General features: G+C 50.8%; 2 protein-coding genes and 1 long non-coding RNA gene across 3 annotated transcripts in view; all 3 read left to right on the forward strand.

Moving 5' to 3' along the window:
• The first annotated feature begins 74 nt into the window (after positions 1 to 74).
• Hand2 (heart and neural crest derivatives expressed 2) lies at positions 75 to 3811 on the forward strand. The gene is made up of 2 exons (XM_021648082.2): positions 75 to 1594; positions 2945 to 3811. Exons 1-2 carry the CDS (start codon positions 1037 to 1039, stop codon positions 3041 to 3043), a joined length of 657 nt encoding a protein of 218 aa, XP_021503757.1. The 5' UTR covers positions 75 to 1036; the 3' UTR covers positions 3044 to 3811.
• Positions 3812 to 11959: 8148 nt separating this feature from the next.
• Positions 11960 to 13145, forward strand: LOC132653634 (uncharacterized). Its single transcript, XR_009591392.1, has 2 exons — positions 11960 to 12098; positions 12505 to 13145. It is a non-coding gene; the product is annotated as an uncharacterized LOC132653634 (long non-coding RNA).
• A 5992-nt stretch (positions 13146 to 19137) lies between these two features.
• Scrg1 (stimulator of chondrogenesis 1) overlaps positions 19138 to 26758 on the forward strand; it is a 134003-nt gene continuing 126382 nt past the window's right edge. Inside the window, exon 1 of the mRNA XM_060381807.1 lies at positions 19138 to 19273. The gene's annotated coding sequence lies outside the window, so the exon portion shown is untranslated. The remainder of the gene's footprint in view (positions 19274 to 26758) is intronic.

Consider the following 26758-nt stretch of genomic DNA (forward strand, 5'->3'; position numbering starts at 1 on the left):
GCGGAGAGCGCGAGGCGCCGCCCCCGCCGCCCCGGGATTGGCGTTAGGAGCCTCTGACGACATATATTAACCCGAGCGGCCCTAAAGATGTAGCTGTCCATGGAGATCCGGCTGGGAAAATCGGCTGGCTCCCCTCGCCGCGTCCAGCCCAGGAGGACCGCCGCCGCCACCCGGGAGCTCCCACGGCCACGGTGCACACCCCTCCGAGAGCCCAGCCGCCGCTTCTCAGCCCCGAGGCGCCCTCAGGGGCCCCCGATTCTTGTCGCGAGAGGAGAGAATCTTAGAAAATGGATGCGCTGAGACCTCTCTGCAGAGCCTCGGAGAGAGCCTGAGAGCAGCGGGGACGGACACCGTTACTCGCAGCTTTTAAAACCAAATCACAGTCAAGGACCAAAACAACAACCAAAAAAAAAAAAAATTTTTTTTTTTTTTATTAAAACAATAAGCGCCCAAGAACCCAGATCGGGCTGGTGGGGGAGGGGGAAGGGGCGGGGAGGGGAGGGTCGCACCGAGGTAGCTCGGCGCCGAGCAGCGACCCCGCCGCCTCCCGGCACAGCCGGGCCGGCTCCGTCAGCCCCGGCTGGGACTCGCCCGGGATTCCAGGTCAGCTTCGGAGCCAGGAGCCCCGCGCGCGGCGCCTGCGGGACAGCCTCCCGGGAGCCAGCGGTCGCCTTTGCATGAGCCCCGGCGCGCTCGGCCAGGTCTCCGCCGCGGGGGAGGCGGGCGCCGGCGCGCGGGGGGCTCGAGGGCCGGGCCGGGGGCGGCGGCGGCGGGCAGGGGCGCACGGTGCCGGGGCCAGCTCGCCGCGCCCCATGGGGAGCCGGCGGCCGCGGCGCAGCTGAGGCGGGCCCGGCGGGCCAGGCGCGGGCCCCGGGCTGCGGCGGCCCCCTCTGCGGCTGCAGGGCCGGCCCGGGAGCCCGGGGGCTGGGGGGTGGGGGGTGGGGGGGGAGCGGCGATCGCCGAGGCCGGGGCCCGGGCCGAGGGCGCGGCGGGGCTGCGCGCACGCTGGGGCGCCTGGAGGGCCACGGAGGGCGACATGAGTCTGGTGGGGGGCTTTCCCCACCATCCCGTGGTGCACCATGAAGGCTACCCGTTCGCCGCCGCCGCCGCTGCCGCCGCCGCCGCCGCTGCCGCCAGCCGCTGCGGCCACGAGGAGAACCCCTACTTCCACGGCTGGCTCCTCGGCCACCCGGAGATGTCGCCCCCCGACTACAGCATGGCCCTGTCCTACAGCCCGGAGTACGCCAGCGGCGCCGCGGGCCTGGACCACTCCCATTATGGGGGAGTGCCGCCGGGTGCGGGGCCTCCGGGCCTGGGGGGGCCGCGCCCGGTGAAGCGCCGGGGCACCGCCAACCGCAAAGAGCGGCGCAGGACTCAGAGCATCAACAGCGCCTTCGCCGAGCTGCGCGAGTGCATCCCCAACGTGCCCGCCGACACCAAACTCTCCAAAATCAAGACGCTGCGCCTGGCCACCAGCTACATCGCCTACCTCATGGATCTGCTGGCCAAGGACGACCAGAACGGCGAGGCGGAGGCCTTCAAGGCAGAGATCAAGAAGACCGACGTGAAAGAGGAGAAGAGGAAGAAAGAGCTGGTCAGTACCGGGTGGCGCAGGGCTCGGGCTTCGTGGGGCCGCTCTTCTGCTCTTTCCACCCCGACTGGGAACTTGCTCGCCGAAAATCTCGGCTGCGCGCTGCGCCCTAAGTTGCTTTCACCGAGTTACGGTAGAGATGGTTTCCTGCAAGAGCAGGGCGGACCCGGGTGGGTGTCGGCAGCGGGAGGGGAGGGTTTCCCACCGACCTCCGCGCTCCTGGTTTTCCTTCGAGGTTCCAGGCTCCTCCAGCCCCTTAGGACCAGCCTCCGAAACTGTAGGGACTAAGCAATCTCCCAGCCGCTCTGGCCGGGTCCCCCTCATTCTGCGTTCTTCTGGCCTCCAACCCAACCTTTCTCTTAAGTATTTCTAAAGTAAGCTATCCATGAGGTCTCGGTTCCCATTATTTCACTATTGATCACATTCTCCGCTGCAAAACCGAGGCTGCCTCCGCCTCTGAACTCCATGAAAATACTCTGTTTGTTTTCACTACTATGGCACGGGAGAGGTAGCGGTAAACGTTAAGAAACTTTAACGTTAAAATACAGCTTTAGTTTCTCTTTGGCTGTAATGTTAAAACGTAATTCTGCAAGTGCTATATGTCACGAGTATTTCTAATTTTTTTTGAGAGAGAGCTTGTGCCTTTTAAGAGTAAGATAAATAGACTCATGGTCGTTGTGATTTACTCTAACGCGGAGTTATGCCGAGCCACTTACAAAGTTTTCTCCGGCGCTTACCTACCGCCTGTAAAGTAGTGGTGTTCTGGATAAGGTTATGACCAGGAAGAACCTGGAAAACGCTTCCATTTGTGGAGATTTTTCTCCTTTGCGTCTTGGCGCCCTTTGATTGATGCGTAATGGAATGACCTTTTGAATAAGCGGAGAATTCAAGGGCCCTTGGAAGAAAGGTACTGCTGAATTGAAGGCACAGAACCGCTGCTGGCTAGCGGGAGAGGCCCAGGCCAGAGCAGAGGGGCCTTTGGATGTGGGATCCCTATTGAAAACAGAAGGCAGATTTAGCGCCGGCTTCTGGTTCCTCTCCTACACTAGCAGTCAAGGGGAAAATAAGAGCCCCGGCTTCTCTGTAAAAGACTAGAAATCGGGCGGTTGCTTATAAATTTGCTTACTGGGTCCTTGAGCATTTTCAGAGGAGGCCTAGGCGGTAGCTGAAGCCCTGGAAGCCTGCTTAACTTTTCTGCAGAGGCCGGTACCCGCAGCCATCCCTCTCTTAGGCGTTCCCTCTCGTGCTCTAGCCGTGTCCTCTAGCCCGGGAAAAGCGAGGGTGGCTGGGACCAGGTATCCTCTCTGAACTTCTCTTTCCGTTTCTCTCCCTCTCATCCCGTTTCCTGCTTAGAACGAAATCTTAAAAAGCACAGTGAGCAGCAACGACAAGAAAACCAAAGGCCGGACAGGCTGGCCGCAGCACGTCTGGGCCCTGGAGCTGAAGCAGTGAAGAGGAGAAGAAGGGGAGCTAGCGAGCCGGGAGCCAAGGCGCCAGATGCAGACCCAGGACTCCCCGAAAGCCCTCGGGCTCCGTTCTGAGGACTTCTTGCAGTTGGATCATCCGGTTTATTTATGTGCAATTTCCTTCCCCCTCTTCTTGCCCCCCTTTGATGCATCCGCTCCCCACCTCCCTCTCAAAAAAAAAGTGGATATTTGAAGAAGAGCATTCCATATTTTAATATGAAGAGGACACTCCCGTGTGGTAAGGGACCCCGTCATTCTCTGTGTGTGAATGTCCCCTCTCGGCTGTGTAGACACCAGTGTTACCCCTCCCCCATTTGCCCAACTTTTTCCAGATAAAGAAGTGGACGCTAGTGCATATGTGAAGTGTATCTTTAATGGCCGGCCTTTGGATATAAATATTCCTGGGGTTATAAAGTTTTATTTCAAAGCAGAAAACAGGGCCGCTAACATTTCTGTCGGGGTCAGTTATCTAGTGCTGTCATTTCAAATGTCGTTGTTCCCTATTGGAAGATGTTTCCATGAGCTACTTGTTTTGTGCACTTCCGTCCTCTAAAACTAAGTGGAAATTAATTAATATTGAAGGTGTAAACGTTGTAAGTATTCAATAAACCACTGTGTGTTTTTTTTTTACAAAAAAGAAAAAGAAAACCCTAATCTCTAAATGGGTGATACCTCAAGAGAATTTTGAAAACAAAGCTGTTATACTTGTTTTCATAATATTTAAAGTATTCAGAAGTAAACTAAATTATCGTAATTGCCTCCAACTTTATTTGAAAGAGTCAGTGGTTCTAATCCATCAATATAACCTGAGGCTCCCTAGATAACGGGGCTGTTATTAAAGCAAAGTGTCCTGGTGAAAATCCTGACCCAAAGGCCTGGGCTTCTTCTATCCAGTGGTCTTCTCTTCTTGCTGGAGACCTTTGAGTGGTCTTTAGGAGCATCTGTTTGGGAAAAGGTCTGTGCTTGGTTCAGAAGGTGAAGGAGTGGCCTTGTTTTATAGGTATCTATTGGAAGCCCTGTGCCTGATGCTTCCTTTGTGTTTAGGGTGCATTTTTTTTTCCTGTGGAGAAGGTGTAAGGAGGATTCCAGGTCTTTTACAGGCATAGGAAATAGTCTGGGGTGTTTAGTTCAAAATATAGGGCTTTTATCCACTATTACAGAGAGAGAGAGAGAGAGAGAGAGAGAGAGAGAGAGAGAGAGAGAGAGGAGAGGGATTTTGTTTGCTGTCCGGATCAGAAGATTCTCACAGGAGCAGTGGCGATGGGGGAGGGGAGACTTTTGAAAAGGAGTCTATGATTAGGTAACAAGGAATTTTACGTCAAGTAAGAAATCGCGAACAAGACCACAGATTTAAAGGGGGGCCAGGGGTTGGGTTAGATTTACAAGGAGCTACGGGGAACTCAATATTAACTGCTCGCTGTCTGAAGTCTGCGATGCTGCAGCCAGAGCAAGTGGCAAACTATCCCACTCTAACAGCCTGTCCCGGGCTTTGCTGTGACCGGGTCCTGTAATATCCCGGGGGAGGGGGGTCCCTGTGGCCTGCCTCCCCCCCCCCCAGGACTGGGCTAGACAGAGCTTCACCCCTGGCTCTAGAAATCAAAGAAACTGAAGTGCTATTAAGAACGGGCTCTTAACACGGAGGAGGGGGAAGGAGGAAGGGAGGGAGGAAGATGTATTAAAAAGCGGCTTGTTTCATGAAACTCCGTGTATATATATAATCTGGTGTTGTAGAGCCTTGCCAAAGGATTTCCAGCTCTAGCCATCCTCGGGGCGATGTTCACACCTTGCCTTCAAGGCACAAACCCTCGAGCGTTCCCGAGGCTCGCTCGTAGCTTCTCTGACCCAGGGGTGGTCTGCAGTCAGCCAGACCAGACCTTCGTGGGTGAGGGTAGGGGGCGGGTGTGAGTGGCGCTCCGGACTTCTGCGGACGGCTGACAACACAGGGGCGAAGGGTTAGAACAACTAGGCCAAAGCGATCTGAACTTTCTCCCCTCAGGTCAGCCGGCGCTGGGCGGACCTGGTGGGCGAGGGGCTGTGTTTACAGACACTTGCCTTTGTTTATAGCGAAGGGAGGGGGCGGGAGTGCACCCAGGTTGTCCGTGGCTCCCTGGGTCCTTGTCTGTTTGACCGAGCGGCTCTCTCCTCTCTCCCGCAGAGGCCTTCCACGTCCTTACTTTTATTAGCTCGGGAGGAAGATTCCAGGTTTTAGAGGTAGAAGAATCTAAGAGAGTTACAGAGCGGACAGAGCTGAAATCGGTGACGGTTTACCATGAGCGCTTGCCTGTGCCTTTCTGGGTCTTCCGGGCAGCACCAGGGAGCCAAAAGACCCCAGTGCACTGTCCGTAGGTGGTTGGTTATTTTACTAATCCCCACGCTTTTAGATGGGCCCTCCAGGCATCCATTCCCTGTGACCACCCAGAACCACTGACCTGCGGCAGGGCCTTCTCTCCCAACAGCCAACGCTAGGCCCTGACACTGAATCCCCTCTACCGTTCCAACCGTCCCAGAAACCCCGACTGGCTAGAAATCCCGCTGACTCAGTGCTACTTCGGCCAGTAGAGAGCCCTGGATGCTCCAACACCTCGGTTGAACAAACCCAGCCCTGAAGCAGCTGGACACGCACCAGAACACACAGATAATCCTTTACCTGCGTCCCTACTCTCAACTGTTCGGCATTCCCAGCCACCCTACTTTGCCTTGTCAAACTCCCGTGGAGAGGGCTAGGCTGTTGGGCAGGAGTCCTTCAGCCATGCTTTCCACGTCTACACTTTTTTTTTTTTTTTTTGGCCTCTTTTTCTTCTTTGTTTTAAAGGCGGTGGAGGGGTGAGACCCCCAAGCTTCTGCTTGTGGGACTGGCTAAAAGGCCTCTATTTTAATTGCTCGGATAATGTGTTTGCTGCCATTTTCTTAAGAGCAATCGCTCCTGCAGCGAATTCACAAGCGTTCTAGACAGGCCGGAGCCGACAAAAATGTAGGATTTGACGTTAAAAGCTAAATGGGAAGCTGGGGCGCGGATGGTAAATTGATGGTCGATCTGGCTGTCAGGGCTCGGCCCCAGACCTCCGCGCAGGACGAAAGCCTGATAACGCCAGAGTACCGGCAGGCGCTCTCTCTCTCTCTCTCTCTCTCTCTCTCTCTCTCTCTCTCTCTCTCCTCTCTAGAGTCGCTCTCTTTCCTTCTACTCCCTCCCTCTCCCTCTCCCTCTCTCTCTTTCTGCCTCTTCCTTTCCTTCCTCCCCTCCCCACACCCTCCCTTGCCCTCTCCCTCTCAGCTTGGGAATGAATCTGGAAATCTCAGAGTGGACCCTCTGCTTGCTTTTCCAGGACTTTTGCTCCCACTGAGGGACACTGACAGCAGCTTGCAGACAGCGTGTTTAAAATGACAGCTAGGCACTGGGGACTCTGCCTGCCCCCCTAAACCCCAAAGCCACACTGAGGAAGGAGGGAATCGGGGAGCTCTGGATAGTTCGGTTGCAGCATTTTCTTTTGGGGACTCAGAACTTAGGTTGCCTCTCTCGGGTGTAAAAGGAACCACCTGGCCTGTTGATTTCAGCGATGAAAATGGATAAAGCGCTGTCAAGAATGATGCCACTCTCGGTGACCCTTGGAAAATGCGTCTTCCTGAGCTCCGGGTGGAGTGATGGCCCAACCCCCTTCCCTCACCTGTGGCTCTGCTGGCTGCTGCCCCCAAACTGCAGGGAATCTCAGAAAGTTAGTCTCTCACGGGGCTGACTTGGCAGGGAGAGAGGCCAGGGGCACTTTAGGATTTCAGATTTCGCAGGAAAAGGTGTGAGGGATTGAGAGCGATTTCAAATGCAAGATGGCAGGAGGCGAGAGCTTTTGGGTTATCCCCGAGACTTTGAGGAGAGAAGCTGGGTCAGGTGCAAGAACCTGAAGTGTGTTCTGAGGGACACCAAACAGAGCAAAGGACCCCCACGAAAGCCTGGACTTGCGTTGGGCCGGCGGGTCTCATTACCGCAGGAATCCGCGCCGTTATCTCGGATCTCTACCCTGATGCTGTTTCTAAAGCCCTTTGCCCGGTTTATCTTCCACCTCAGCCTTGCATTTCCCTTGCTCCTCCCAGTGCCTGAGCCCTACCTACGCTCTCGGAGTTGGAGGAAGGCTTGGCTGGTAGATGCAAAACAGAGGTGGTTTTAGAAGGAAGTCTGTGGCCGCACAAGCACCAGAGACTATACTGCCCTGGCCGCTGCCCATCTAGTCGTGGCATCCTAACCTACAGGAACCGGTGCCTCTGAAAGTCAAATCCTCTGGCACAGAGTTCCGCACGAGGAGGGGGCGCCAACGAGTCTCCCGGGAGCGCCCTGGGAGCTCTCGGACAGGAAAAGAAACATCCCAGAAACCGCCCTCAGACCGGGGTCCAGGAATCGGCCGGAGACCCCGGCAGCACAGATCGCTGCTGTGGAGACGAGCCGGGTGTGTGGAGGGGATCGATTAGGTATTTTTTAACTGTTTGAAAGAGGAAGCAGGGGGCCGTTCCAAAAAAGGAAACCAATCCCACGTTTCCGGGGGCCGGGCAGTTCCGAGAGCGCCGCCTCGCCACCCAGCCGGCTCGCCGGGGCGCGCTGAGACCGTCCGTCCGCCCTTGTTCCAATTACCCTGGGAGGGCTGCGCGGTCCGGCCCGCCGGCCAGCCGGCCTCCTGAAAGTCAGCGGAGCCCCGGCTCACTCTCACGATTCTAAACGTCTCCCCCCGGGGTCCTCACGGTTCCACCCCGCAGAATCGGTTCACCCCGGAGCCCGTGCAGCCGAGCCCCTGCACGGACATTCCCTCCGTTCTTCTCCCGGCCCGGCCTTTGGGGCGCTTTGATGATCAGATGGTAGAGTCCTGATTACACATTTATTCCCGGCCTCTCCGTCTGTCCGTCTTTATCTCCGCTATTAGGGACATCTGGGAGTGATTAGGGCCGCGCCCAGCCGCGCTCTCCTATCTCGCCGCAGCGGGGCCCAGAGGCTCGCTGACGTCAGGGCAGACGGCTCGGAGCCATCCCAGCAGAGCTGGGTGTAATCGGCGGCTGCGCAGCCAAGTCCTCCCCGGACCAGGCCGGCAGCTGGAAAGCTCCATCCGCCTGCGCGGAGGGACCTTCCAAATATACACTTTTAGCACGGAACACTTTTTTGTTTTCCTTGTTTGGGGTGAGAAGGGGCCAGTTGGTGATGCTTGGAATCTTCCAACCCTCTAGGTCTTGTGCGTTTCCCTTAGAGAAGTCGCCAACCATTGATCCCTACTTGTGTGCGCTTCTTTGCTACCCCTGAGCCAAGGGCCGCTTCCCTACACCAACAGAGCTACCTGGGAGGTAACGCTAGTGCAAACGGGACCTACGACTCTCAGGGAGCTTTTTAAGAGGTAACTAGTGCGTCATCCAGGGCACCCGCCTGCGCTACAAGTTCTAAGGACCAAGATGGTGGGAATTTCTGCCTAAGGGGACAACCTGGCAGAAGGGATTACTGAGCGTTACTTCTCTTGAGGCTGGCCCTCTGCACCTGCTGTTAGAGTGAATTGCTCATCTGGTGACACCTCTTGAACAGAGCACGCACGCGACTAGGGCAGCCTCGTCCTATGCAGTGGTGCAGTGTCCAGACCAGAGGAACCAGATCTGTGTGTACGTGTTAGCCGCTCGCGACCTCTGACTTGCTGGCTGCCAAGGCAGGTGCTGTGCCGGACCCAGGATCTGAACTCTCCAGGATGGAGAGCTTCCCCGTTCCCCCAGAGAAGTGACAAAATTACAAATCCACCCCTATTACGTCCAAACTTCCAAAAGTTTCTAATTGGGCGGGCCAGAGGCTTCATTTCAGAGTTTACAATTCTTAAAACTCCTGAAGAGAAATCTAGAAACATTGCTTGAGGCCACACCAATCACCACAACTAGTTCAGAGTCGTGGGAGTGCTTTCTTTGACCCTCCAGAAACCCTGCTGCCTGGCGTAGGTAAGGGTGACATTATCAAGTATGAAGAAACCAGGCCAAGGCTCCAGCACCCTGTGAGAGTGAGCCATGGAATGTACCATCCCACATCTCAGATGCCTTGCTAGAGGGTGTATTGCCTCTCACACCAAACATGGCAAGTTGCATGTTCACTCAGAGACTACGCTGGATTTAAGGGGAAAGAAGACAGCCTTGGTTTGAGTGACAAAATCCTCTTAAGGGAACCAAGAATATAAACACAAAGTAGGGAATCCAGAATCCCCCAAAGTTCTTCACAATCATTCGAAGCAACTCTATAGAACAAACTCCACACCTCCTCCTATAATCTAGACTAGGAAGGGGCCATTTCCTCCCAAGTCAGAGAAAACGTCACACTGAGCACTGGCCTTCCCATGTCCACCCATTCCTGTCCTCGGCACATGGGGGAAACACTGAAGTGTGTGGTTTGAAGATTTGCTCCTCGGTGACCTCAGGACTCTGGGCTGGCTGAGAGGAAACGGTAAATGCCTGCAGAAAGCATGGTTTTTACAGCCTTGCCCTGTGGCTTCTTCACGGTCTGCCTTTGTGTTGGAATACGGTTAGTGCAGACTGGCAGATTTCTGGTTTGGGTCACTCAAAGCCACAAAGATCTGTAATTATACTGGCCTGCAATGTTTTCTTGGTCCACATATAAATTATATGAAGACGGGATAAAACTAGGTGGGCCAGCCAGGTGCTGTGGCCATGCCTGACTGCTGTGAGTTTGAGGCCAGCCTGGTCTACAAAGCAAATCCAGGACCACCAAGGTTACACAGAAAAACCTGAAGCACTAACCAAGGACCATGGGTGGACTGGACCTAGCACCCCACACACACACAGATGTAGCTGATGGGCAGCTCCAGCTTCGTGTGGGATCCCCTTAATAAGGGGAATGGGGGAGGAAGGCTGTCTCTGACGTGGACTCTGTTGCTTGCTTTTTGATCACTTCCCCGCTTCTCCCTTGTAGGGCTGCCTTGACTAGCCACAGGAGAAGAGGGTGTGCTCAACTCTGACGCAACTTGATGTCCTGGGGTGGGTTGGTGTGTGAGGCTTCCCTTTTCTGAGAAGGAAAAGGGGGTAGGGAAGAAAAGGAAGGAAGAAAGAGACTGGGAGGAGAGGTGGGAGGGGCTATGATCCATATGTAAAGTGAATTAAAATTTTAATTAATTAAAAAAGCTAGGTGGGCCACTGGCCAAGAGATTCTCAGTTTATGTTCTCAAGCAAATAATCTAGATTCATAGAAAGCTGAGTCCTTTAGGTAAAGATCAGAGGTACTTGTACTCTGATCATACTTGTAAAATTCTGGCCTCCAGCCAGTACCTTAGCTGCTTTCCCAGGTAGTTTTTTGTTTGTTTGTTTGTTTTGTTTTGTTTTTCAAAATGTGTTTGCACCTGACAGGACCTTGCTAAGTAAGGTAGCACAAAGGAAACCAGAACTCTCTATGTGGACTAGGTCTCAGACTTCCTACCTCTGCCTTCTAGGTACTGGAATTACAGGAATATATACATTGCAGTTTACTTCAAGAAGTGTTTTTTAACACAAAACCCATCCAGAAGTAACCAGAACAAACGAACCTAGTGCTTCTCTGTGACCAGATGGACTGGTTCGAAATATAATTCCTTGTAACACCAAGCCATCTTTTAACCACTGGTTACCAGAAGAATCGGGGATACCTGCAGAAACACGTTATTTGTTCCCCTGAGGTTTGCTGCCTGGCCAGCTAAAAACCAGTGCACTTACTCAAAGACAGAGTGTTCAACCCACATTAAGCATACAGCCTAAAAGAAGCCAGAAAAGATAGTATACTAAACTGAGATGACAGCCAAGGACCACGCATGGGACCTTCTTTGTAAGGTGGGTTGTTGCTATTGGAACTGTTATCTTCATCCTTAGAATAAAACAGAAACGGTGTGTGTGTGTGTGTGTGTGTGTGTGTGTGTGTTGCTTGTGGCGTTTGTTTTAAAGCGCGGGGCGGGGGGAAGCAAAATCTAAGTTTGCAGCAGTAGTTGGGGAAAAGGAGAAGCTGATGAGGTTTTAATGGGGGGAAAGTGGCGGTCAGACCGCCTGACCATCGCCTTCCCTTACAAATCTGGTTTTCATATTCTCGCTCAGTAATCACCCAAAGCCATAACTGTCTCTGAAATTATTCATTAAAGTCATTTTCAGGGATTCTCACAGGATGACTCTTGCGTTTATGATCTGAGAGCAATGACATCAGCCTCTGTCTTTTTTCCGCTTTTAATTAATGCCCTGGAAAGACCGGGTTGGGGGAGGTTGTGAGCCAGGGGAGGGGGCGGAGGGGAGGAACCGGCAGGCCTCTCCGCTGCTCGGCGCGGTCAGCTGAGCCACTGGCGCGCAGACATCCTTTGATTAGGGAGGGTATTTCGGGGAGTGCAGGCTGTGCAGAAGATCACGGCTGTGCCCCGTGGTGCTGTCAGCAGTGACAGATCCCAGATGGGGCCGCTACTGTATGGCAGATTGAGTTTCTCAACAGAAAACTCACCCTTCCTCCTAAACGTCTTCAAAAACCTTCTCCGGATACTCCATTCATCCAGGTCGTGTCGTCTGAAATAGAAACAGTCCAACCCCAAAGTTGGTTTTGAATGCGCGGCGTGTACGCTAGGTTTATCCTCCTCCCTCTTCCTCTTTTCTCTGCACTTCCTCTGCTTTGTGCATCTTCGGCTAGAGGCGACCACGCCTGGAAGAGACTGGGGGCTGGGGGGCGGGGGAGGCCTCTTCACCAGGCTCACAGCGCCCAGAGTTGGAACCAGCGCTGACCTCCACCCCCACCCACCCACCAAAGCAAGGCGAGCCGGAGGGTAAAGGCAATGCCTCAGCCAAGGGGAGTAGAGAGGCTGGGGGCGGGGAGGGTGGGAGATAAAGGGGAAAGCTTGGAAGGTACCTCGTTCCGGTTCCAGCCAGCCTAGCTCCTCTAGGGGCCAGTGGGTAGTCCAAGAAAAGGAGGCTGGGTCCTTCGGTCGGGGTTGGTGTCCTTGAGGACCCGTGAGAGTCGGCAGGATTTCACGAAGACAGAGCACGCTGCGGGGATCTGAACTGCGAGCTGAGAGGCAGGGCTCCTCAAGGTGAGAGGGGGCGGGTGGAAGGCGGCTCCACACGGTGCTCCCGCAGCAAACTGGGTTGTGGGGACAACACTATCACTAACGGGTCTTTGAAAAGTGACTTCAGAAATGCCCTGAACCTTTGCTCTCCGGAAGCAGCAGAGATTCCTCCCTCACCCCGGTCCTTCTCAGGAACGGCTACCCTGATCGGCTCTGGGCTTGAGGCAGGGAGGTGGAGAGCCCGGGAAGCCAAGCCCAGGGAAGAGTTGTTTCCAGGCCCCTCCTATCCCCCCACCCCTCAAGGTTTTCTTAAAAAATGAATCTTGGCGCCATTTTGCAGAAACATCAGAAACCGGGAGAGGAATCTAGAGAGTGCATTTTGTTCTGTTTTTGCTCTAATAACAGTGTGTTCTTTTAAACACCCTGGTAGTCCTCCACCATCCTTCTTCCCCATCCTTTCTGGAGAAGGGACAGCTGGGAAAACTGAAAATACCAGAGAAGCCACTCTCAAGGTCCGGAGAAACCACCCGCCACCTCTTCTTGATTCGGACCCAGCCTGTCAAAAGTTATCATCTTCCTCACCAGGACGGCAAGGCTTCTTCCGAGCCCAGGGCCCCAAGTCCGAGGATTAGGTGGGGAGGCCCCAACCTTTCAGCCACAGGGAGAACACTGCTCCCCATGGCCATGGTGACTATCTACCCTTTGGTCAAATCTGGATGCCACCCTTTAATGCCTTCCAACCTGCCCCTTCCGAAGTCTAATTTTTGGAAAGAAACTAGATGGGACCACTAGACTCTGCTCATGTCATTGCCACACGGTGTGCAAGCATTCTCAGCCTGTGTTGGAAGGTGTGGACGCGCATACCGATGAACCCCACTCCACCCATCTCTGCCAACATAAGAGCACCCACGATCCCAGCCTCAATTGTCGGGGTGAGGGGGAAACAAAAATCGAAAAACTCATTTCTGAGTACAAAACACGCTGAATTTCAAAACCACCGCTCACCTCCTCCAGAAGGCAGCTTTTGTTTTCGTTGCCCATGATGAATAAAAGTAATTTATTTTGATTTTGTTTTGTTGTGCCCACATGTCTTGTAAAAGGTTCCTGTGCATGGGCCTGCCTCCACCTTCTGATGACCGCGGGGGCCTTGCTTCCAGACTACAGTCCCCTCCGCTTGGTTTTAAGCCCTCGCCTGGAGCCGAGGTGTAATTGTGGCCCTCCCTAGCTCCGATTCTCTGAGGGTAGGGGGGTAGAAGGGTTACTGTTGGCCTGGCCAGACTGAGGCCGGGACCTCCCAAGTGGCAGTCCATGCCTCTCGGCCTCCTCCCCCTTCCCTTCTTCCGCAGGCTTTGCTAGCTTTTTCTCCTGACTCTGCACTCTGCTCACGCCCCAGCTCGGAAAGGGTAGATCTTTTCTATCTTTGTGTTTGCTTTGTTTTGGTATCTTTTCCCTGTCTGAGGCCTTAGGACTCGCCTTCCCTTTGAAACCTTAGGTCCGCAGAAGCTAACGGTCTGGGTGGAAATCTGGGGCAAAGAGCTGGGAGCCTGTAACCCCCTCCGCAGCGCGGCAGAGTCAGACCTGGAGCGCTTCTGCGTAACGTCAGCGCGCTGGGTAATTTACCTTTCCTGCGCGTCTGTCAATATGACTAATTTCCACCCGGGTCAAAAAGCCTCTCTCCGGCAGTTCATCTTGGAGCGCTCTCTTAACGCGGTAGACGGGGGTGGTTGTTTTGTTTCCACCCTAGAAATAAATGCTCTTGGGGCGTCCCTGCCAGGGCAGCCCTGAGACGAGCAGGGGAATATACAGCGTGTCAATTAAAGGCAGTTTGCCTTGAACTACGAACTGTGATTGGGTTTCAACGACAGCGACCTCTTTGCCTTTTAAATACACATTACCTAACTCGTCCTTGATTCCAATGCTTTCTTTAGAAGCAGGTTTTTTGTTTTGGTTTGGTTTGGTTTGTTGTTTTTGTTTCTGTATTCAAAGAGGAAGTAATTATTGCTCCAAGTCTTCTCCATTGGGTGCAGTTCCCTAATGAAAGAGGGCCACAATTCAGGGTGTGTGTTAAACATGGGATATTATTGCTAATCTGGCCTAGACAATATATCATCCAGGCGGTGTTTTACAATAATTTTTAAGCTGCTATCGATCTCTAAGTGCGAGTCGTGCTGCGGAGTTAACCGCTCTCACAAAGGCCGCCACGGATGCTGGTAGCAGCAAAGCCCGACTCGCTTTGAGAAATGTGCCTGAAGAAGCTAGCTTGACTAGGGGTCCTGGATAATTCTCCAGCTCTTCAGGGTGAAACAAGGTTGGGGGGAACAAGGCCATTCCCACCCCCACCCCCGAGCCACAGCACCTAGTTAGGTCCTTAGGCTTTGAAGTGTTTTACGTCACTGATCCAAGGAGCAGCAGGGACTGAAAAGTCTTCAACAGAACATTTCCTTTTCACCCAAGCTCTGACAGCAAGAACACAACTAATAAAAATAAAAATTTAACAAACTTGAAAGTGCATGCAGGAGGGGGAGAGCGAGAGAAAAAGAGAAAGGGAGGAGGAAGAATAGACTTGGGGGACATTTGGCACTTGGATGGGCCTTGGAAACTACAGAAGGGGGCCTCTGCTAGGAGAGGGGGTTGGCACACCCTGTGCCAGGATGCCACCTAAAGCTCAACACACGTACACGCCTCAGCCATCACACCTGTCTCTGGAGAACGCACACACACACCTTTCTGTCTCTCATCTGCTGGTGCATTTATGGCCCAATGAAAGTATATCCTTTAAGGAAAAGACTGTCTATAAAACATGAAATATGGAGAACCATTTTGAGTAGTCCCACCCAGGGCCTGGCGTGGTCCTGTAGGTTTTGTTTTGTTTTGTTTTAATTTGGTTTTGTAGCACAAACAGCTTGGTTCTTTCTGTTATTTTTATTAAACTATAAAAAAAAAAATAGTGACCTCTGTTTATTCCCCATGGGAGGGGAAAGGATTTCAGCCTGAAGACTTATCTTTATTTGTGGGGAAGGCATTCTTTAGGGGGAAAAAAGAATTTCACTGTCTATCCTTTGTCATCTTTGAAAAACCCTGGCACCATATGTTTCAACAGCTGGGGGGGGTAACTGAGGGCTCTTTCAACTCCCTTTCATTTCCTTCCGACCCCAACTATTTCCCTCAATTGCTACCTTTTGGGGGTCTTGGGCCCATACTTTCTTTTGGTGACTATATGAAAATCCCTCCTATACCCCATGAAAATATCATAAACACCTGCTTTGTGGGAAAAGATAACTTGACTTTATATGTTGGACAGAATCTGTTGGTTAACATAAATGGACAGAGCAGAGACTATTATCTGTTTGCTTTTCCTACATAACGTACCTTTAAATAAGGCAGTTTTTTTTTAAGTCCCTTTCATTTTGCAACTTGACCTTTGCCACTAGAACAGTTGAGGTTGTTTACTAGCCTGGACTATACAACATTAGACACTTCTAGAGACATAAACATCAGAGTGAGCAGTGTCCTTTGACAGGGTGGATTTGTTTATTTCTCGTGTTCTTGAAGACCACAGCAGTTCTAAATTAAAATATTTTGGGCATGTAAGCGCTCTTTAATTACCTGGAAGTAATGAAAGTGAACCTCAAACATAATTGGTTCTTTTGATTTCTGAGTTCACCCTTAGTTTTGTCGCTTTTATTCTTCTTTTTAAAAACTTAAGTTTGAGCCAGGCATGGTGTTGAGCCTACAATCTAAGTGCATGGAGAGTGGGTACAGGAGTATCACCAAAAGTTGAAAGTCTAGTTGGTCTTCAAAGCAAGTTCCAGACCAGCCAGGACTATAAACTTTTACCCCATTAGAGTTCTCCTTGAGAGGTCTAATTGGGTGTGGGTTCTCTGAGAGGAAGACATTTCTAGGCTGGTATCTTCTTCCTTTAAAAAAAGAAAAGTTCATTTCAAATCATCTGTTAGACACTATATTGTAGCTTAGTCTTCCCCTGTGACACTGAAGACTCTCTTTCAAGTCTGCCTTTCCAATAACTACTGAAGGCGCAAGTAGCCAAGTAGCTTTAAACTGGCTGGTCCCTGTTCGGGAGGTAAAAAGGAGGGATGTATACCTTTTGTCTCATCTAAAATGTTTTTCTTCTTATAAACGTAGCATTTTCTGGTCAGATTTCCAATTTAGAATCCATTAAACAAAACAGGAAGTGTATTACATGTTTTAAAATCCTAGATTCTCAGAAGATAGCAACTAGTACTTCCTCAATATTCTACAGATGGTAACTATGCTGCATTTAGCATCTGTCTTGTCTCTCTTGTATACCTGAATGAAATTCTCTTAGTTGGCTTTGTTTGTTTGTAAAGATAGAATCCTCCTCAGTAATCCAAAATGATCTTGCACTAAACTTGTATTCCCCCTATGACCATCTCCTAAGTGCTGGAGTTAAAAGTCTGTCCCATCTTACCCCATGAGATGTATCCCTAATGAAAAGGCATGATGTTCTCTTGAATCAAATATATATACAAAATACACAGGCATCAATCTTGCTCTAGATATTTTCCCCACTGGTATCCATTATTTTTGCATCTAATACATGGAGAAGCCAAAAAGAGTATGGTTCTAGCATTGCAGCTTTCTCCAGATTATGTCTGTTCAGCTGATGGGGGGGGGGCAGGAGGATGGGAGGGAGTGGGATCCTTGGAGGAGTTAAGAAGGCTCAAAATACAATCTAGTCATGGTATAAGATATGTTCTGATTGTAATTTAAATTTTACAACACAAATTATCACTAGGGACTCTATTTTGTAACTAATGCCAAAGAATAAGGAAGGGGAGGAAAGGAGGAGAGAAAAAGACACAACTAAATAGACAGAGATTATAAAATTCTATCTAGAGCTGTGGACATGAGACTTTTTTATTTGTTTGTTTTGGGTTTTTTTTTTTCTTCCTTATTTTGGTGTGGCTCTCCCGCCAACTCAAACTGATTTTGCTTTTGTGTTGTTTTGGGTGCTAAGGCCTTCCACAAACTGAGAATTCCCTTACCCAATAGTCTATCCCTTCATCCCTCAAAATTAAAAACAGCTAAATTGTTATTCATCAAATAAGTCATGAATAAATTTTCTCTTATTATAAAAGAGTTTTTACAGTGTTCTCATCTGCAGTTAATTTGTGAAAGTTATAAATGGATACACAAAGGATTAGGTAATATGTATTCACTATAAAATACTCGAGATAAATTCTGCAATGAAATAATCATGCAGACTTTCAGGAATTTTATTATTCACAACCCAACAAAAGGTAAAGAGTAAGGATGATCAGTGGCAAAGGTGGTAAAGCATTTGCTCAGTGTGCCTGAGGCCCTGAACTTGATCTTCATCCATATACAGTCCCATACACACAACACTTGAGATGAAGATATAGCCAGAGGTGATTGGTTTTATAAAAAAAAAAAGCAAGGGAAATACTCTTCTTTCTCTTAAGATTCTCTAAATCTTTCAGCTTTTGCAACACTTTCATCTACATCTGTGTGGTCTTGGGATAAGTTTAAGGGCCTAACCCCTGATTCTAACCTAGACAGTGGCTTGTCCTTACTGTTATTTATGTGAAATATGTAGATGTAGAAAAAGACACTTTCTTTTTCAAGAAAGGGTTTCTCTGCTTAGCCTTGGCTGTCCTGGACTTTGTAGACCAGGCTGGCCTAGAACTCATGGAGTCCACCTGCCTCTGCCTCCCTGAGTGCTGGGATTACAGGTGTGTGCCTGTGTAGGAAACATTACAAGAGATGAAGTAGTTCTATTTTCTGGATGTTCTTTGACCTCCAGGCCTGGGCCAGAATTATAGTTAAGTTGGCTCAAGCCCATGTTCTTCCTCACCATGCCATCCTTTACTTGTTCCTGTAAATGATGCTAGAAGCAGTTTCAGCTCCTGAAAAGACTACCATCATTGGGGTTGGGGGTGGGGGCAGAGGGCTGTTAGGTATCTATACATTTATTAATAACAAAAATGTGTCTGTTTTCACTTTGGACTCTCCCCAATCCTGCATCACAATAGTACTAGAATTAGTAATAATTATTGCCTTCTATGCATATGGATTTGCCTGTTGCTCTTAGGGATCCAGTGACTGAATTTGCCTTAGATGCTGAGGGTAAGCTACCTGGTAAAGGGGACTCATGTTTTTGTTTGTTTGTTTGTTTGTTTGTTTGTGTTTGTTTTTGTTTTTTTTTCTTTTTCAGATCATGCATTGTGTCCAACTAATGCCTTAGTGGGACCAAAAGGTATTTGTTGGTGAAAGGGACCCCAAACCTCCGGCCCCCTGCAGCCCTGAAGTTGTTCATCAGATTAGAAGCCAAAGGACCATGTCACTCCAATTAATGTGTGTTCGTATGTTGGCCAACATCTTGGCCAGTTTTATGAGGTTTCACTGGCAGGGTCAGAGGGTCTGAGGCTAGTGTTCTCATGAGGGTTAAGGATTCTAATGAATCGTGTGACCACTGTGAACAGACCTGGACGGTGGAGGTCTCTTTCTAGTCCCAGGAGATTTTGGTTGGTCTTGAGGAGGCCCTCAGAATTTTAAAATGTACACTTCTTCTGCAACTTGGCACAAACTGTTACAAATTATTTGTGTGTGTGTGTTTCTGAAAATGTGCTTTTGCATGCATGTATAATATGACCACAAAAGAAAAGAACTAAATTCCACAGTAGATGTGGACCTGCAGAATTCATCCCGTCTAGCCATGTCTGTACATACATGGCAGGTTTGAAGATGCTCCTGGTACTAGGCCAGCAAGTTTCATTAATAGGTGAAAATGAGAGCGGTGGGTTCCTCTTCCTTCTATGGGTAGTTATTTCCAGGGATCTCTTGTTTACTGGAAATAAATAAGGAGAAAGTTTCGGCAGGAAATGTTTTAGGGGGTAACATAGAAGGACTAGCTGTGAAGAGAGAAACAGCTCATGGGGTCAGATGAGTAAACAGACCTATCTCCACCATTTCCTGAATGTCTTTATTTTGTTCCAAGACAGCTGTTGGAGTCTGGTGTTTTCACACCACAGATGCTTCATGTTGGTTAATATTTCCCCAAGCCAGCCCAGGAGAACGGATTGGTCTCTCCCGGAGAAAGGAAGTGGTGTCTCTAAGAAGAAAGCTGCTCTAATTCAAAGAAGGTGACTCTCCTGACAGCACAAGCATGGGCTTCCTTAAGCGTCGGAGTCACTGAGGTAAGGCTGGGACAGAGGACTGCCCGGCTAAGGCAGCTAGGTACTGATCTGCTGTTGGCCCTGCCCTTAGGCTGGCAAGAGGTTGTAGGCCTGCTAAGGGAGCACTGGGGATTATTTAGGCATGAGCGGAGGTTTCTGGGTTTCTACTGGGGATACCTAGATGGTCCTGGCTGTGCCTCTGTATACAAACAAGACACCCAAAGTTGCTCTTGTTTTGCGCAAATATTCCCTCCCGGTCCCCCTCCTCCCCTCCCATCCCCAGGTGCTCTGGCTTTGGGAGGTGAGGAGACGCTCAGAATCAGCAAGATAAGGCGGAAAAATCAAAATCAGCCAAGGAAACCGAACAGCCTGCACACATCAGCTTTCCATTACTGGAAAGCCGTGCTCTGTCTGGCCTCAGTGCTCAGTTTTGAAATACGAATAAATGGAGTCAAATCCCATATTACACTCCGGGGACAGAGTTTTAATGTAAACGTAAAATATGCTCGTAATAATCACTTGTGGGCCCTGAAGCGCCACTAGAATCTATGTTTAATTATAGGGCATGAGAGGAGTATTACCAGCTAATTAAACCCCATCCTATTTGTAATCCCCCACCCCCCGCTGCTGCCGACTTTTAAACGCGAAATTGCTTTCATGTAAATGTGCCTACATATGAATTTTAAAAACACGAATGAGCTAAAGTGAGAAGCGGAGTGGAAAGGGGGCGGGGCAGAAAGGAAGAAAGAAGGAAAGCGCCTCGGGCCCTGGCCCGGAGTCAAACGGGCATCCCAGAAACCGTAGGCCTGGACTAGAGCTGAAGCTGGGAGCGGCAAGAAGCCGCTTCGGCAGGGTTTTGAGCTTTTTTTTCTTCCGCTTTCCTCCAGGAGGAATCCCACCTGGGGCGGGTCCAACAAGCCCCTAAGGCGAGAAAGCAGAGGGGGTGAAGGCCAGGCTGGGCGTCCAGGCGGGCTGGGCAGCAGCTGGAGGCCGGGCGGGCGCCAGCCGCGCGGGGATGGAGCGGCGCCGGAGGAAGTGAGCTCACCCGGGAAGCTCGGGAAGGAAGAAGCCTGGGCCCCACGCGCGGAGAAGGAAGGCCAGCCGGGGTGCGGGGAAGGAGCTGCGAGCCCGGGGGCCGCGGCCACGGCCCTCTGAGGAGGCCCAGGGCCGGGGACGCAGCCAGCGCCTTGGGACTGGGGGTTGCCCCTCTGCGCGCCTGGGAGCTGGACCGCCGGGTGTGACTGCGGAGCTTCAGGCCTCCGGAAGGAGGTTGGAGGTCAGCGCCACCGTTTTCAGGCCCACCTGGTCTCCGTGTTTCTGATTTTGATTTCTCCTTGCGCATCCCCTCACGCCCTTCGCCCTTCCCGTGTTCCTCTACGCTGCGGGTCCCAGAGCCTCGGTTTGCAGTTTGTTAGAACGCGGAGAAATTCGGTGACTGCGGCGGCTCGCGTTTGCGTAGTGACCTGTAAGATAGAATGATATGCACCATCTTTATCATCCGTGAGCACCTGTGAGCCTGGCTGCTGCCATGCAGTCTTATGGAGTGCTGCGCTGTAGAAGCGAAGGACAAGCTCTTCAAACTGAGGCTCCAGAAAAACAAAAAACAAACAAACAAGATAGTTCCTGGCTCTTAGGGAGGCATTCACTTCCTCGCTTCCTCGACTAAATGTGGACTAGTCATGCATGAGCTTATTCATGTCTGGAAAGAAGCAGGGATGTCTAGGGATGCGGATGGGTTTGAGAATAATTCCATCCTGCAACTCTATGTTCTTCATGTGGGGGTGAGGAGGAAGGGAGTGTGCCTTTATCCACCCCACCCCACTTCCCAAAAAAACCACGTCGAAAAAAATATCGCACCTCTCAAGGATTGCTGAGAAGGTCTGGCTCCCTCTATTGCCTGAGACAGGATTTGCCGAGGTCCAAGGTGGGAAAGTCGGAACCCCTGTCTGTATATGGGAGGTAGAGGTGTTATTGTCAGAATTTGAGGGAGCCTTTGTCTACAGGACACCGCCTAGGCAGCCAGGTTTGTGCGCTCTAGATCCGGTCTTGATTTGGGAGATTTCCATCGGAAGTCGTGTCATTCATTCAGCTCTCCTCTCCACCTCTTGAGGAAGCCCACACACACTTTCTTATGGCCCTTTGCTGGGTTGACAGGTTTTTGTTGTTGTTGTTTTAACTTGGATGAAATATTGTTTTCATCTTTTATACACAGAGGCATTAGACGTTGAGGAGTAGAGGAAGCAGGGATTTACCCCTGAGCTGTCAGCTGGGTAGCCATCTGCCACTAAAGTGCTCTTCTCCCCCCCTTCAGCCCTTCCCCACCCCCACCTTCCCTACTCCTTCCTGTTCAGAACTCCTGAAGCCCCACAAAGGGGCTGAGGGATTCTGAGTCCTCCAGGCCGGCCAGAGGGACCTTGCTGCCTGCTTGGAAACTCTCCATTTTCCCACAGTATTTCACATTCATATTACTTTTCACACCCTGTTAGGCAATAATGGCACTGAACCTGCTAAATACTTCCATGCACAAGCCAGGCCTCCCACAGCACTCCAGATCCTGAGGGTCTTTCTTTCAGCCTTAAAGACTGTAGCCTTCTTCTCTCCTCCTCAGATTGGCCGTCCTGCCCCGGCTTAAATGACAGGTGCTGGGCACACAGGACCTTTGGAAGGGTCAGCAGTAGGAAGACAGGGCTTGGGACAGGGGTGACATCTCTTAAAAGGTGACATTAGATTGATGCTTTTTAAAAAATAGCTGCACTTGCAGGGCATGAGCAAAGCTCCAATTCTCTCCCCAGAAGCAATAAACACATACATAAATAAACAGAACTACATTCCAGTCCTTTGATCGGGGATGGAACCTGAGCTTTAAATTAACAGTCTGTGGCCATCCTCTCCCTCCATGGGCATCAGGTCCAGTGTGACATTTGGAAACCAAGGAACTCTGAAGGTGCAGAGCACAGTGTTCCCCAGCACTTATTCTGGTCCCTATCTGCTCTAGCCATGAGGGCTAGAGGAGAAGGGGTGAAGAAACTGCTCTCTTAACTCAGGGAGTGAGGACTAGGGCTAATTAGGTTCTCTGTGGCAGTGGTATTGTGAGAGCCCACCTATGGTGGCCTGAGCCTGGAATGGAGCATTACACGCCTCTGTACTGTCCCTCACTGTCTCAAGGGACTGAGTCTGATATCTTGATAAGTCTGATGGCCTTTGGGTTTCAGGGCAAGAACTTTAGGGACGCTAATGACCCCTCTGCAGCTCTCCACTACCCCACCTCGGTACTTCCATCTGGAGGAGTAATAAAATCTGCCAACCCCTTCAGGACATGGAGGAAAGGAACTAACTTTTAATGAGTGCCTATTAAGTGCCAAACCTTTTACGGGCTCATGTTTAATCTCCACAGCCTACAAGGAGGACGTTTCTAAATGCTTTATGCCTAAAAGGACAGCAAGGTGGCATAAAGAGGGAAGCCCTAGCTAGAGTCTGTGCATCCAAATAAACTTCCAGCTTCCTAGGACAGGAGTGCTGTAGGCTGGGCTAGATCTCCCGGCCACACAAAGAAGAACTTGAAATGACATCTTCTGCACTCTCCTACAGAGTGACTGAAGTGATGGACCACCTGTCTGAGAGCTTGAAGGTTTGTGACACATTTTAAAAGGTCATCCGCACATCCCCACTCTCTAAGACACTCATGGCACAGTCATTTACTCACCCAGAGTATAATGGCTCCCTAGAGAGTTAGTACCCTCCCTCCCCCACCCATCTGCACTTCCCTCTCCAGCCTGGGGCAGGATGGGGAAGCCTGTAAGTCAATGAACTTGGTTCAAATGTACAAACGCTACCACCACCCTAACATTTCTTCACACATCGGAGCCAGGAGTTTGCCCAGTGAGCAGAAGGGATTGCCCACCTCCAAACTGGGAGAGGGCAGAGTGCCCGGTGTGGAATTCTGGAAGGAAAGGCAGAGGGCTTGCACTTTCCAGACTTAGTTGTCTACAAATTCACCTGCCAGCCCTCACTCAGTAGTATCTTCAAGGTGTCAAAGACATCTTTCTTGTCTAAGGAGGGTGTCTCTGGGCACAGCGCCGTAGGTTCTGGGTTTAAGCGCATCTGTGGGAAGTAGAAGGGCTGACACAGAACATGGAAAGCTAGAAGGCAAAGCAAGTGTGTGGGCCTTCAGGGAGCAACAGTATGGCACTGTTTCTTGAAGGACATTGTTCCCTCTTATTTCCGTCCCTACAAAGACTCAGTCCCTGTACAAACCTCCATTTGCTGCCTGTCAACGGCTGCTTTTGGACTTTTTGAGACAGGGTCCCCTGTACTCCATGTTGGTTGTGTGGCAGAGGGTGAGTAGTGAATCCCCTGCCTTCACAGCTTCTCCCTGCCCCCCACCCCAAGTGAGTATGTATGTATGTATGCATGTGTGTGTGTGTGTGTAGGTGGGGCATTTCCTAATTTTTCGGCTATGCCTCTAGGCTCTAGTTATTCCTGTAGCACTAAGCCAAACCTGGAGGGGTCTAAATGCGTGGTTAATCACAGGAGGCTATTATTAATATTCTTTTATAGCTTCTTTCTATTGGTGATTTATCTTCCCCAGTTTACAGGTACCAATTCTCTAACTCAGCGGTGACTGCTCCTGCTAGGTGGCAGACAGGTGGGGGCGAAGTTCAGGAAGGGTCTCTACCATCTGTGTCGGCTTCTGCTGCTACCTGGCGGTGGGGACAGCATAGGCCCTGAGACTGGATCTAAATCAAAGTCGCTCTTCCCTCCTCTCAGAATGGCTTCCCACAAGGACTCCAAGTGTGTGGAAACTAAAACCCAAGCTCACCAAGAGGGAGATATAAAAGACAGCAAGAAACCACGACGAGAAGGAACGGGAAACGGGAAAGTAAAGAAATGCCCACCACGTTTAAAAGACGTGCGGAGTTTTGTCCCCACCCCTGAGCTCTCAGAGTACCCAGACTTTTCTCCACCTGCTTCCTAGAATCCAATTTCCCTCTTCGTATTCTGAAGGTTTGCTTGTTTGTTTTTAGTTTAGTTTAGTTTTGTTTGCCTGGGAACCGCGCGTTTGCATACTCTGTGGTTGGCGGTAGATGGGGGAAATCAGCTGCTGGCGGAAGACTTGGGTAGGGAAAAAGAAAGCCCTGGCGGCGCCCGAGGGTCCAGTCTAGGCATTCCCCTCCCGGCTACCGCAGGAACAGGCTGAGCCACCGCCCGCACTAGGCAGAGCCCCTGGGCCCCTAGGGCCACGGGTGTGTGTGTGTGTGTGTGTGTGTGTGTGTGTGTGGTCAGAGTGAGCTTATTGCATTTGTTAATGACCAGGGAGATTTCCGAAGCCAAGTCCCCAAAGAAAGGGATCCAAATGAGTCAAACAGTTGCTGCTGCCGCTCGGTGGCTCTTTGGGAATCTAACCGTTGCCGGCGTCACTGCCTTAGCGTCCTCAGGTTGTAGGACTCCCCCGGGTGGGCTCCTCGCAATGGGCTCCTCGCTATTGCGGTCGCACGCGCCTGGGAGGTTATTACTTGGACTGTTAGGCTAAGCCCGCTGCAACAGGCTCTGGGAATTTGAAGACACTTCAAATAATACTGCTCTTTCTTTTTCGAAGAAGACTAGTGTAAGCGTAAATCTGTCCTAAAAGCCATCAGGAGTGGGGGCAGATTCTCCATTCCTGCAGAACTGGAAAGTTCTCGAGGAGTCGCTCGCCAGGCTGAGTGGCAATCTATGGATGCGAGGGGGCGGGGGATTGCACACGTTGGTTTGGTCTTGGCTTCCGGACCGACTTATACTTACAAACCTGGAACACTAACAGTGCCGCCTCCGGTCCGGCTACCCTCGCAGTTCGGTTTCTTGGGTCGTTGGAGAAAATCTTGCAACCCGTGTTAGGGTGTGGCCTGCCAGACTCGCAGGTCCTCTTGCCTTCCCCACTCCTGACTAAGACCCTTGACAATGAATTTTAGTCCTTCCCTGGATCTCGCTAGAGTGTCCTCAAACAGGCTTCCAGATGCCTATTCCCAATCTTGTTGAGCAAGGTTCGCTCTTTGAGGAAGTCCACGTTCTGCTCTCCCCGTATGGGGTGGTCCTTGGGAGTTTGGTGCGCAGATTTCTCTTCTACGCCTGTCTTCTAGGTCAGTCACAAATGCATCACGAGGAAATCTGAGATTGAGAGAGGCTTGGAGTTGAGATGGCCACTGGAATCAAGCGGAGACACCTGCAGTGTTGGCTCCACAGGAGCCCAGCGCTGCACGCAGAAACGCAGGCCCAAGGAGCAACAGCTAGATCAGAGTTCCGCCTTCTCAGCCCTCCCTAGGTGGGCAGTTCAAACCCACAGGTGTTTGCCCCCTTTGATGCACGACTGCTTCGCTTCCTAAGGAGTCCCTCTTAGAACACCAGGCCTCCTTTTTTTTTTCTCTTGGTAAGGAAAGTAAACATCTTGTTTATATTTCCATAGTGGTCAGGCCCTAATTATGCATGATTCCAGCAACATGACTGCTTCAGCCGGAAGGCGCCGGCCTCGAAAGACGCCTGGAACTTCACATAGTTGGGTTTTTTTTCTTTCTTTCTTTTTTTCTTTTTTCTTTTTAAGTATAGAGCGTTTGTGGAGGGTCAGAAACAGACAAGCTGAAGGTTAAAAGGGGGACAGCCAGGATTCCGCATTTGGGAGAGGAAAAAAAAAAGAGGCCTTGGTGATACTTGCGGCTGAGGCCTGAGAAGAGCTTGTCACTGCTACTGCAGATGAACCTCAACCTCAAGGGCACTGCCCTAGGTCCAAGTCTGGTTAGTACCACCATTCAACTAGGACCCAGTAAAATCTCCTAAGCCTGTAAGACAGAAGAGAGTGAGGAAAGGAACCGGGCAACCGAACATGGAAAACATCTTTTTGGTCACGTGAACTTTATTGCAGCTCAGGAAGTTATCTAACAGCTGCCAAAACTTCTGACTCCACTGCTCCAAAAGCTGACTGTTTCTCACACCTCAGCACCCTGTGCGGAGCCTGCTGACTCGACTCGGGGATATTCAGATTTCCTATTCTCCTTTCACCTTCTTCCCACACCTGGCTGGTTGCATTTGGAGATGATTTTCTTTTCTTCAATTCACGAGACATGTGGTTCACATGCTTACCTGGGCTGTACTTTCCCAGTCCATCCTCCATGAGGGGAACTCCAAAGCGTCTCCTGCAGAGAGAAAGCCAGGTTGAGGAAGGGTCAGAAAAAGAAAGCCAGGCATACTGTATATATTTTCTGTGTGCCTTTGATTCATTGCAGAAAAAGTTCCACGGGGGGGGGGGGGGGGGCGGGAGGAGAGATGATTTTAATGGATACCCTCTCATTGTTCCGCCAACTCACTAATTCTCAGGCCTGTGGGAACCTGACCTTGTTTCCTTAAAAGGCCTGCCAAAGATCTGAGCACAGTGGGCTACAGCACTGATCCTGGTTGACAGATGGGAGTTCTGAGGGAGAAGGGCCAGTTGTTACCGTTGAGGGATCAGAAGCAAAGGCCCACAAGCGCTCATCAGTT

The sequence above is a fragment of the Meriones unguiculatus genome, chromosome 4, assembly GCF_030254825.1.
Source record: "Meriones unguiculatus strain TT.TT164.6M chromosome 4, Bangor_MerUng_6.1, whole genome shotgun sequence".
Classification (NCBI taxonomy): Eukaryota; Metazoa; Chordata; class Mammalia; order Rodentia; family Muridae; genus Meriones; species Meriones unguiculatus.

Bases quoted from the DNA above. Each gene is read 5' to 3' on its own strand.
- Hand2 (XM_021648082.2), top strand. From the start codon at position 1,037: ATGAGTCTGGTGGGGGGCTTTCCCCACCATCCCGTGGTGCACCATGAA. The intron at 1,595-2,944 runs GTCAGTACCGGG...TTTCCTGCTTAG, and splicing joins AGAAGAGGAAGAAAGAGCTG to AACGAAATCTTAAAAAGCAC.